This window comes from Montipora capricornis, chromosome 14 (assembly GCF_036669925.1).
Source record: "Montipora capricornis isolate CH-2021 chromosome 14, ASM3666992v2, whole genome shotgun sequence".
NCBI lineage: Eukaryota > Metazoa > Cnidaria > Anthozoa > Scleractinia > Acroporidae > Montipora > Montipora capricornis.
In genome coordinates this window covers 42,014,293-42,026,792 of record NC_090896.1, presented here as the reverse complement: position 1 = coordinate 42,026,792, position 12,500 = coordinate 42,014,293, and the positions used below count along the sequence as shown (strand labels likewise).

The window sequence follows — 12,500 nt, the reverse complement described above, 5'->3', positions numbered from 1 at the left end:
TGGGTTTCCGTGAGTTATCATTCTGATCATTTGCGTATCTCTAAAGTTATTGGATTTAAGCGCTGCTTCAAGATCAAGTTCTGTCATATAAAGCAACGTAACTATTCCTCCACGTCACGTTTATGCCAGGAGAGGGCGTACAACGTAGTTTGCTTTAGAAACCTCTAGGGATGAAGTCGGTTCATGGTGTCTTCACTGGCGTCTATTTCTTCAGTTTCTCGTCGTAGGCATAGAAGTAATAGACCAGCCGTAAGTTATTGCATTATTGCATATGTACAAGAAAAATACTGAAATACCCTGTTAACAGAAGGCACTACGATTTGCGTCCATCAAATTCGCTTTTAAAGGAAAACAAGAGACCAAATGGCCAAAAACTTATAAGCTAAAGAAAAAAAATTCCTGGCGCGGTGACGTTTACCTCCGGACAAACTTGTTTTTTTTTCGCGATGTTTTGCAAGGTATGTAGAACCCACACAAAGAGCGAGCACTGGTGCCGGACATTTCATTTATCCAGTGAATGTGCAAACATAGCCGTTTTACCTGGTTAAGCTCCTCAGTGACAGAGGGAAACGGGAAATTGATAAACATCTTCACAGCTGGCGGGATATCGCGAAGTAAGGCAGTTGAAAAAATAGTGGACTTCCAAGGAATCGGAATAATCGGAAATCTTACCTTGAGTGTGATCTGTGTTTCCGGTGTTTTCGTACTCAGCTGAATTTTTCACCATAGCCTTAAGATGTTCAACTTCTTGCCAAAGCCTAATTTCCAGCTCTTTGACTTGCCGTTCAACGGAATGATTCCGTATGAACAGAACAACACTCAAACAACTGGCAAGAAAAGACAAAATGCACAAAATCAGGAGAAGACTCGGTCGTGATTTATAACAGGATGACTTGCTTTCTTTTCCAGGGCCTTCCATATTGCTATACGTCTTTGGAACTACAATTGTAGGTACTGCTGGTACAGCTGGCTGAACCCTACTAACTTTGTGTCAAATCATCTTTTATGCTTGCTTCTGAGAGTATTAAATTTCACTTATGATAACAGATCAATCTTTATGCGTTTTAAACAGATTAAGTGCTGAAAACAGAAAAGACATTTAAACAATTCATCATGCCGAATTAATGGGAACAATGGGGTTATTAAGCCGGATATAGATGAAAGTTACAATTTTAACAGAAAAAAATAATAATAATAAAGTAACTTTAGTCAGACCGCTCCGTCATATTATTATTTTCTCTTTTACATTTTCGTTTTTTCCTTTTGGATGGAGACCGACAACGGAAATGGAACACCGACGCGTTTGCGTGGGCACAGGCTAGGGCATAAGAGAGAGTACAGCTTTGTTTAATGCGATCATCTTCTTTCAGCCATTGATATGAGTGATTAGATCAGGTCGGTAAACAGGAAATGATCAAAAATTGATAATTAAACGACGACAGAATCGGAAGTTGTAGCTGAATTCTTAGTGTTTCGTTTATACACGAGGCTCTATACAACAAATAGCAGTTCTAGTTTGACGACTGACTGAATGGTCATATTTGCGTTAGAAAGTTGTATTATGGGTCCTATTTATGGTTCTGACTTCAATCTAAGGGAAGAGGGTTCACGGCTCTATGGTATATCATGTACGGCGTGGTTGTGACGGTCTTTCTTGCAAATAAATTACCTTTGTTGCAGCCCACTTCATCATCAGTCAAAGTCAGGATTTTCATTGGCACTGATGTTAAATTGCAAGCTGACCTGACGCTTGCTCCCTAACAATTGACCTTCTGGGCCCGGTTCCTCGAAAGCCGATAAACTTAATCCAGGATTAGCGTAAACTTTTGTTTCACGTTTTCAACTTTTTGGTGAAAGTTTCTTTTGCTTATTTTTGTTTTTCAAGATTGACGTCTTCTCATGTAAAGTTATGCCGAAAATCTGCGTTGAACAGCATTTGGGAGTAGAGAAATAAACTGCTTGGTTAATTTTTAATCTTAGATTAGCGTTAATCGGCTTTTGAGGAACTGGGCCCTGAGCGCTTAAGTTTCACGTGTAGTGTCACGTGACTTCCGATGTAAACGAACCCCAAAGTTTCACCCACGTGTAGTACGTGTACGAACTTCGAGGCGATAATTCAAGTTTCCGTCGATATAGCCGGTTTTTTCCATGACCTATAGTCTTTAAAATGTGAATATCGAATAGAACATCCGTTCTTACGCACGTACTGTACATGGTAGAACCACGATTCGCATATTTTTGCGAAAAAACACCCTAAAGGTCGGACCCCAATATAATCTTCAAAATTCGAATATCGAATAGGAAATAATCAGGGTCAAAATGTCAGTACAGAAGAACAACAGCGACTTCAAGGCCATGAATGTGGCAGAACTTAAAAAATATTTACAGGATAGCGGCGTTTCGGTAAGCGGATATTTAAAACCATCGCTCGTGGAAATCGCTTCTGCAGTCGAAAGAATGGATTTACCTTTTGACCTAAACTTTGAAAAAGATAAAGCAAATGATGCGGTGACATTAATCATTCATGATATGGTAATTCCTGATCCATTTTCCCTCAAGACCGTGAACAACTTCAAGTCTTCGCCACCATTCGGGTTGTTCGATATTTTTAACCATTTAATCTACCACTCTACTGATTACGATAAACAGGGACTCGCCGCTTACAAGTCCTTTGATGACTATAGATTATTCAATGACGGTTACGTAGAATCCCTGCTTTCTGCTCCATTGAAACACGAGGGACTGCATGCTTACGTAGCCAAAGTTAAGCCTTTCATGAAGATAAAGACAGACGAAGGAAAGGAGTATTACGATCTCTGGTTTATTCTCGAGGGCAGAGGTGCAAACCGCGGCAGTGTACTCCAAGCACGATGTAAGTGTTAAGGCGGTCGAGATGGGGGTTGTAAGCATATTGCAGCTGCCATGTACGCTCTTGAGGATTTGTTAAATACTCGTGGTGAAGATAGTGTAACGAGTGGCCCGTGTGTTTGGGTTAGGAGACCAAGAGGGAATACGCAAGCGAGTGAAGTAAAAGATCTTGTCATTGAGAAAAGCAAAAAACCTTCTCACAAAAAAAAAAAAAAAGGAAACAAGTTTACTCTCAAAACATTGAAACAGATGTCCGTGCCCCTGAAGACAGAAATCCACCAGATGAGGAGTATCTAAAAACGTTTACCAAACGAGTGTGCCACTTAAAAAGTACACCTGTCATTTTGCCCCTATTTAAAGAACGTTAAGGCACTCCAGAAGAAGACACAATCGAAGAACCTGGTCAATCAAACCATCATCCTCCACAGACCGGTATAATGAGTGCTAAGCTCCTGGAGATTTTAAGTAATAATCCCGAAACCTCAGCAGAAGAAATTGTCAAGTTGTTGTCTTTTAATGATACAGAAAGAAAGCTGGTTGAGAGAACAACCATCAAGCAATGGCAATGTGAAGAGTGGTACCTTCACAAGGCAGGGTTTATCAGAGCCTCAAAGTGCAAAAGAGTTTTCACCCGCCAGGAAACACTTGACAAAAACCCTGCTGAAAATGTCAAAAAGTTGGTAGAAGAAATTGGTCTAGTGAAGTCATGTCCACCTCCTATCCAGGAGGAAAGAGAACCACAAAATGCCAGGGAGTGGGGGTTGTTACATGAAGAGAGTGCTCGGAAGGCATATCAGCATGTTGCAAGCCACATTCATCACAAGCTAAAGCTGATCCCAAAAGGCTTTTTAATCTCCCCGTCCAAGACTTTCCTTGGTGCTAGTATGGACAATATTCAGAAATGCCAGTGCTCTGATGGTTGCCCAATTAGAGTAATTGAATACAAATGCCCTTGGAAGCACAGAGATCTGCACCCAAAAGAAGCCTTCTTAACCCCAGAAATTGGTGGTATTCAAAAGAGAAATAATTTTGCACTTAAGTCTAGTTCAAATTACTACTTTTAAGTTCATTTTCAAATGTTGGTAAGCGGGCTCACCTTGTGCACCTTTCTTGTGTGGACCAACCAGGGAATCTTCACTGTAGATGTACCCTATGACCCAAGCTTCATGTCTGTCGTCTGTGCAAAGCTGGAGAAGTTCTGGACAAGTCAGGTGCTTCCTTTCTTGCTAAGTGAAGTTTCCATGACATCCTTGCCAGGTGAGTAGTTATAATGATTTAAGTGCTATCTTGGTAATTATTAATTTCTCAGGTCATTCTGGAGTTTTTCCTCTAATTTACAGTTCATGCCTGACCCCATGCTTACAATGTTTTTCATGGTTTTTATCTTGGGGTCTCTCCAAGCAGAATCATCACAAGAAGCATTTTGCTCTTTCCAAGATTCGAACATTTCAGAGCAAAACCTAAGCAGTTCTGCACAGCAGCCCTGTAGCCACTCAGAAGCAGATGTCATGATCTGTTCACAAGAGAAAAACCCTGAGGCAGTTACTACCACTTGACAAAGTACCTTATATATAGACTTGTCCCAGTGCAGTACCCCTACCCAACATTCAGAGAGTGTGGAAATCTCTGGACTTCAAATCTTCAAGGATGATGTCCAAACTGTTAAACCAAAGTCCATGATCACTGATACAATAGTCTTGCTTTTGTTCAAGTACGTAAGAATTTTCTTTACATAACTATAATTTATAAATGTATTAAGGCATCTCTTAAATGGCTCCGACTGATATTCATGGAGCATCATGCAAAAAGAATGGATTTTTTGTTTATAATTAACTATGGAACTTGGGGCCAAACAATATTATTAATATGGATACATCAGGCAAATAACAATGTATATTGTGATTTCAGGCAACTACCTCAGATATATCCTATTGTCAGTTCCTTTTTCTATACCACCTTATGTGGGGAACAAGATGTTGGGTCCACCACCTCAAGGTAGTGACAGTGAATTCTAAATAAGCATGATTCTTTTTTTCATACTTTTCCCCAGATTTGCTCACATTATATGCACTAAAGTGACAATATCATCTTCTTTTATTATGTTATCATATTCCTGTTCTTAATTTCAGAACTGTCCGCCAAACATCAGCAATTTAGTTTTTTAAGGCAGACCTGTTGAACAGTAGATATGTGTTCATTCCAATCAATAGAAGGTTACTGTTATAATTGTAATCTATAAATAATTTCAGTACAGCTAGTAAAGTTAATACGGTGGTAATTTGTTGTAACAGTGACTTAAATAAAACTGCATGAAATTATCTATTATAATAATTTTACAGCACATAACTTTCAGCTTGAAATTATCTCAAATTCATTATTTTAAGTAACTTACACTTGCAATTTTTTTTTTGCGCAGTTTACATTGGTTGCTGGCTGTCTTAACCCCATGGTATGCATTTCAAGATATATTTTTTAAATGTATATGTACACGTAATCTAGAAGTTCCATTGCATACATAATACCTAGCATATGTTTTTTACTGGATTTTATATTACATCTTCAATTGTATCAATCAAGCTGCCATTTCTGTTCAATTAGGCACTTTTTGATACTGGACTCATTGACATGGGACATAAGCACAAGGCATGAAGAAATACACAATATCAACAGGTATAATTTATCTCCACAAAATACACTGAGCTACACGCGTATACATATCTATAGGGGAAGTTAAACCATTGCTTTGTAGAGCAGTTTTCAATTGAGTGGCGAAAATAATTATCAAATTGCTTTGGTATTACGTCACTCACTAACTCATTACTTCATTCATTTTTTCAACCAATCAGAAGTGAAACCAAAACCAATCATGGTACGCGCGTGCACAGTTTCTGTGCTTTGTGTTGGCTATATGTAATTACTTCGACATTTGATTGGTTTACTGGATTGTCTCCGTCCTTTTTGATTGGCCAAAGTAATTACTTTGGTTTTGGTTTTACGACAGTCGATTGAAACTTGCCCTACGTAATGACATCTTAATTTATAACCTTTTGCCTTAAATACTTTACAACCTAGATTCTTGGATCACCTATGTGCTGCACACAGTATAACCTCCATGACAAGCCAATGATCAAATTATGTGCTTAAGGTACGTAGTGACATAATCACCAAAGAACTAATTCCATTGATAATCGTATTGTCCAATTAGCGGGATTGTTTTACTTTCAGGTACCACAACAATTGCCAGGAAGCAACAACTGTGGATTCCATATATTCATGTTTGCTCACCATTTCTTAAAGGTACAGTGACAGGACGTGCATGGGGTGAAATCATTTTAGATCGCAAACAAATTAAAACCAATAGGCAGAGATTGCATGTTAGTAGTTTCTCTTGACTTTTATTAATTAATGCAAGATTAAAATGTACATTCATTTTTCGAATTATGTAGGATCTGAAGGTGTACGAAAGTGATCCGAATGGGTATGTCAATGCTGAACATCGGTGGTTTGATCCTAAAGATGCTGAAACCAAAAGGAGATTGGCAAGAACTTATTTGGAGGCTCTTTTTCAGTGATGAAGACTTGGAACACTTTATAGCTTCTATCTTTTTCATTTTATGAACTTTTGTACAGAACATTTTGTATTCATCAATTACACTGATCTTGTATGTATTTAAAATTAGGTAGTATATATTGAACTTGATTATATATACTAGATTATTTTTCTTTTATTATTGATGGTTGTAAATTTACCAGTATTGCACAGACCCTAATGGCAGAACTAATATATGGTTTACATGTAAGAGGAATAACTCCTCTTAGGAAGTTAAACAATTTCAGTTGCCTGATCAATTACGCTCAATATGAACCCTAGATGTTGCCACTCGTCTTGTGCCAGTTGATGCTCGTGCAGATACATTGTTCTTGCGCATCAATTTGGGGGTGCAATTAGTACAGTGTCATGTAGAGCTAAAAGATCTTGAATGTTAAAGCCCTTATCAGCCATTACAACATCTCCTGGGTTCAGGTTTTTGAGGAAACCACTGGCACTTACAATCTCCTTGTCACTAATACTTCCACTATACAATTTCGAGACAAAATTAAAATGCAAAATAGGAGACATTGAAATAAGTAACTTAAATGTATTTGAGGACTTGTATTGACTGTAGGTAGATCTTTGGCTTGAAGGTTTACCTGGTTTTTCAATATAGATCGAATGATTGCTCTCAGATTTGTAAGACAATCCTTTTTGAAGCAATTTGGTTTGGATATTTCTCTCAATTCCTCCTTTGTTGAAAAAGGTAAAAGAAACAACAACTTCTTTTCAAGAAATAATTTCCAAGTTATAAATATTCTGCTTCCAGTGCCTGTAGTAATACCGAAGATATCACACAGCATTTCAAGACTTGGGTTCCTTCTTAGTCTAACAAGAGTAAACACAAATTGTTCTTTGGTTGTAAGCTTGGCCAGCTCTTTCCTGTTCTGGAAAAGAGTGTAATAACAGACCAGTATATGTCAATAACATTTATGATGTCAAAAACATGCATGGCTACATTGGGGCTTCATAACAGATTTATCAGTCAACAAAAGTAAAGTATCCGAAATAGATTACTTTCATGTAGTACTACCTGTCCTGGAGCTTTCCTGTCTTTGTTTTTCGTGAACCTTTCCATACGTTCATGCGCTGACTTTTTTCTTTGACTTCACCGTAAATCAGCTCAAGACATTCCTTACAGACATACCTGCAATATCAGAGATCCGTCATCAGATGGTAAAATAACTGTTCAGCCCATACTTCAATCTCCAGGCTTACTTAGATTTCCATTTTTTTTATATTCGTGTCCAAATGTATTTAGAGTGAGCGTACCTGTGTAGTGGTAGGTTTTCTGTGGGTCCATTACCTTTATCATAAATATTAACATCTTCATCAGTTTGTCAGTGCCTGAAGTCTAGTACATAGTTCATTAAAAAATCAGCACAGCTACCTCAGTATTAAGCATAAATTAAACATACTGTAAATGATTTAGGTGCAAATATTTAGGAAAAGGTATTAAACTGAAAAGGTGCCTTACTTGCGTGCCGCATCCTCTCAACATTTTTTTATCAGTTTGTGTGTCGCGGTCAACGTTGGAGTCGATTGGTTCATTATCAGGTAATGGTTCCGGAAAATGCTCGATGATCTGCTCCTCCATTTCTTGTAAGCCTTCGATTTCAGCCTCTTTTGCACTTACAACTGACTCTAAGGACAGATCTAACAGGGTCCCGGCAGCTTCGTGTTCCTCGATTGATTTACCAGTATGTAGATGAAGGGTCAATAGGGTTTTCGACGCAGATCGTTCCAGACAAATTTTCTTGCTTCTCTCTTTGTCTGCTTCCCGTTCATCAGATGCTTTTCGTTTGCGATTGAGCCACTTCACCTACGCACAGCATTAAATGCTTCAAATGACAGATAGTATTATAAACGGAAAAACCGACAGACTTACCTTTTCTTTACTGGCAATAGCTGATATTGGATCAGGATACTCTTTTGTTGGACCATTTCCACCAACAAAGTGTACACTGCAAATATAACTGTCCTTCGTACAAACGAACGTGTCACCGCGATGACATGCAGTAATCCACCTTTGCCGTCTCTCATTTTGTCTATGTGCGCCAGGGAAATGGCCGAGGGTATCGGGAATCGTTTCTACAAGTACCATAAGCACATCTTTTTGTCGTAACCATTTTGTTTACAGCGTTATAATAGGGTCCGAACTTTCGGGTGTTTTTTCACCAAAATATGTGACTCGTGGTTCTACCACGTACAGTGCGTGGGTGAGAACGGATGTTCTATTCGATATTCAAATTTTAAAGACTGTAGGTCATGGAAAAAACCGGCTATATCGACGGAAACTTGAATTATCGCCTCGAAGTTCGTACACGTACTACACCAATGTCCGAACTTTTTGGCTTGTTTACACGTTTACACGGAGGTCACGTGACACTACACGTGAAACTTAAGCGCTCAGGGGCCAGTTGCTCGAAGGCTAGTTAGTATCAAAACCTATAGGTTTCCATGGTATTTAACGCTGGTTAGCGCTAACCTGCTTCGAGCAACTCGGGCCAGAAGGTCAATTACGCCCATGGTCACGCACGCGGTCGGAAATGAGTTGATACTGCGTAAAGCAGCACAACATCATAATCGACGTCCTGGGTGGGTGGTCCCGTGAAGTGGACTTGTCGATGAGTTGGAGAGTAGAGTTGGAGAAATTAATTCTCATTTCTCAGACTGATGCAGAAAACCATCATCTCGAGCGCACATATAGAGACCTTGTTTAAATGGTTACAAAGGTAGTGTTTTGTTGGGAAAGATACTTAGTTATTAGTCTTTCGTTTCTTTAACTTTATTTCTTAGTGCTCTTATTTTTTTTAAATTCAATAATACTAATAATAATAATAATAATAATAATAATAATAATAATAATTTTAATAATAATAATAGCATTTATTTATCCACGATAAGTTACTACAGCTTAAACTGATAATAATAAATACTAACAATAATAATAATAACAATAACAATAACAATAACAACAATAACAATAACAATAACAATAACAATAACAATAACAATAACAATAATATAATTTATTTATCCACGATAAGTTACTACAGCTTAAACTGATAGGGTCATTAGCTTAAATATAAAATTAAGGAAATACAAAACAAGTTATGAATACTAGTTATGCGACGCTTTCGATCGCGAGTGGTGTACCCTGGAATATCCCACTCGTTACTTGTACTTTCTTGGTATACACACGAGCCTTTGGGCGAGTGTGTATACCACGAAAATACAAGTGAGATATTCCGCGGTATACAACAAAAAAGTTTTGGAAGCAATGCCATAGTAGTGTAATTACTTATTGGAATTACTTTTGCAATCATTTCCTTTGTGTTATGAACCTACCGCATGCGAATATATAACTCTTGCGTTATGACGTTCTGTAATACTCTCGGTGATTAATGAACATCAGTAAGGAACCGTAACTGATTTACAACTTTTAGCGCCAAAGCTTTGACATGCGCAAAACCGTGAAACTGCCCCTTTAAACTCACCACCCCTTATCTGTGTTTAATATTTGGCTTGAACATGATCGGCTGCTTTTGATCAGTAAATGAAATAAAGAACTAAGTGTTTTGTTGTTGTGATATACCCTGTCACAGGGTCATATTTGTGATGATGTTTCAGATCGCGAATGGGTGGAAATTCCGAACTGAATACTACAATCTGGCAGACACATCGGGATCAAGGAACGGAAGCAATTTTGATATCTTTCCCGCGAATTCGGGAAGAATAGATGCGTGATGTCTCGCCACATGCCAAGTAACACTTATTTGCCGCGGAAAAATGTATTTATTTCGAACCTACCGGGGAAAATCTGTTGTTGTGCGATGTCTTATAAGTGAGGACCCTGGCCATGTTCAAGAGCTCAGGCGCAGATTTTACCAATGAGGACCTGGCGGCTGGTAAATAAATGTTACTTACCTATAAGGATGCGAGATCCATAGTGTGATAAGAAGGGTCGAATGGAATTGGTTCTTAAAATCACAAGGTAAAGAAATATAGCGAAAGAAATGTCAGTCCGCATTTTTGAATTTCAGCCGCTAGTTTATAAATTCACTTCTTCTTGTGCCCCTAGCAAAGCCAGGCAACAGGCACTGTGTATAACAGCGCACACACAATTAAGAGAGTAGTTGAATGGATAGCAGAAATTATTACCAAACTGTTCACCTGTAGGTGCTTTCTCGTCGAAAGACAGTACAATGAAAACTGTGCCATTATTTCGACAAGTATCGCTGGTTCTTTATTGTTGTTCTAGTAAAGGCCGTCACGTTGCTTAAACATTCGACTGAGTGAATAAAGACCCGGATTACCCGTTAATTATTGCGTAAATAAAGGATCTGCCTCAACGGAGGGTGTGAACTGCGGGTTAGGGTTGCAGGTCATCGTTTTACTGAAACAACCCATACTTTTTCAAAAATGCTAACCAATATGCTTAAACATTATTTTTTAGGCTTAGTGTTAACATTAGTAAACGTTTGGCTTGTTTCAGCTCTGATGAAACAATGACATGCAACCCTAACGTACTTGCAACCTGCAACCTGCAGTTTACACCCTCCAATCTGCCTCAACGATCCCTATTTCGTAACACAGAAGTTCCCCCTTGTGTAGAAGGGAGGGGAGGGGGGCTGGTTGGAGATGGGCTCTCTCTAGGCTGGTTGGAACAATTGCAAGTCTGTAGGATAATAGTCCAGACCTCAATCGGGGGATAGCCTAGTAAAATAACAGCAGACTTTTTGAGGCTAAAAAAACAATGCGCTGAATAGCTTGCTGCCTTGAAAATTGATAGAGTTCCTTTCTTGCAGGTCTGTTCGTTTCAAATTGTCTAAGTTTCCATTTTTTGCTGGTTTAAGTTTAGTTACCTTAAAAGGGAAAAAATGACCGATGAAATCATCACATCGACAAGAGGGCGTTGAAGGAAAAGTTTTTTTTTTCTTTTCAAATTAGTGAATTGTGGTGTTAGATAGTGTCACCCTTTTGCTATCAATATAGCGTTGACGGAAAAAATAAACAAAAAAGCGATTATATATATTTTCTAATACAAATTGTTTTTAAATTTGATTTGTCAAAAGTTCTTATTTCCTTTTTGGTGTCCTTTTCCTCGGGCTGATGCTGTTTCACTGCTCAGACCAAAGTTCTACTTTAATTAAGCTTGTACTTGACAGGTCATGAAAGCTTGAGAGAAAAAGACATATTAAACATGTCTCGACACATGTCAGTTGTAAATTAAACAATAACGAGTTTATCATTGTCGCCTTTTTTCTTATTGACACTTTATGTACTTATTATAAACTCAAATTTGTCGAAAAATGTCTAAAATAAGAAAATATTATCTTCATTTCTTAGGTCGTAGCATACCTGCTGAGGTGTAAACAAATCATGCATCTAAGGCAATTAAATCCAGTACGTTAACTCTCTGAGACGCTTTCGAATTAGTGGATCAAAAAGAAGAATCCATCGGTTTTATTCTGATCCATACAAAGTATATGAAATGCTCACTGAGCGCATTATGAGTTCTGCATAATGAAGACTTTATTTCGTAAGGTTAAAACGATTACAAAACTCAGGCGTGTACGTGGCGCGTCAAAAAATCAAGACCTTCACCGACATCTATTGTGAAAAGCTGATCCAGTTACAAATCCCCCAAGATACATTAATCAAATTTTTGAAATAAACAGACAGCTTTGTGCGATCTTACTCAATTGGATCCTAATAGGCCCACGTCGTTTAAGTCACAGGAATCACCTGAAAAATTAAGGAGAGTATGGTGTTGGTAGGTACTTGGTGTCCCTTTTTCTATTGTTTCAAATTTTTTTTAAACAAGGTATAAAACGTTCAGTAATTATACAATTACCCTAACCTAACTCTAATCCTAACCCTGAAGGTTTTGCCTTGTTTAGATAATTTTGTGCAATAGATAACCACTAAATGACAGAATACACCAAGTACCTACCATGGTGTTACCTAAGCTATAACATTAGTTGCAGGGAGAATAAATTAATTTGAAAGAAGCATTGTACCTCTTGTTCCCTGG

General features: G+C 38.1%; 2 protein-coding genes across 10 annotated transcripts in view; both read right to left on the bottom strand.

The window, feature by feature from the left end:
* Positions 1-12,500, bottom strand: part of LOC138031998 (collagen alpha-2(IX) chain-like) — a 26,422-nt gene that overhangs the window by 6,458 nt on the left and 7,464 nt on the right. The window contains exons 5-6 of the mRNA XM_068879584.1: positions 12,167-12,211; positions 673-990 (exon numbers count right to left, since the gene is read on the bottom strand). Of these exons, the coding sequence (XP_068735685.1) occupies positions 673-990; positions 12,167-12,211 (363 nt within the window). The remainder of the gene's footprint in view (positions 1-672; positions 991-12,166; positions 12,212-12,500) is intronic.
* Positions 6,237-8,564, bottom strand: LOC138032306 (uncharacterized). 9 transcript variants are annotated; one of them, XR_011128325.1, is made up of 5 exons: positions 8,349-8,564; positions 7,938-8,282; positions 7,733-7,814; positions 7,494-7,607; positions 6,237-7,347 (listed from the first exon to the last, which is right to left on the bottom strand). XR_011128325.1 is itself a non-coding variant. In XM_068879964.1 (4 exons), the coding sequence occupies exons 1-4, from the start codon at positions 8,562-8,564 to the stop codon at positions 7,579-7,581; spliced, it is 672 nt and encodes a 223-aa protein (XP_068736065.1). In that variant the 3' UTR covers positions 6,237-7,578. The 9 variants fall into 9 exon arrangements, 3 of the variants coding, with proteins under 3 accessions (XP_068736065.1, XP_068736064.1, XP_068736066.1); XR_011128326.1 differs by having other exon boundaries at positions 6,237-6,387; XR_011128323.1 differs by having other exon boundaries at positions 7,494-7,814.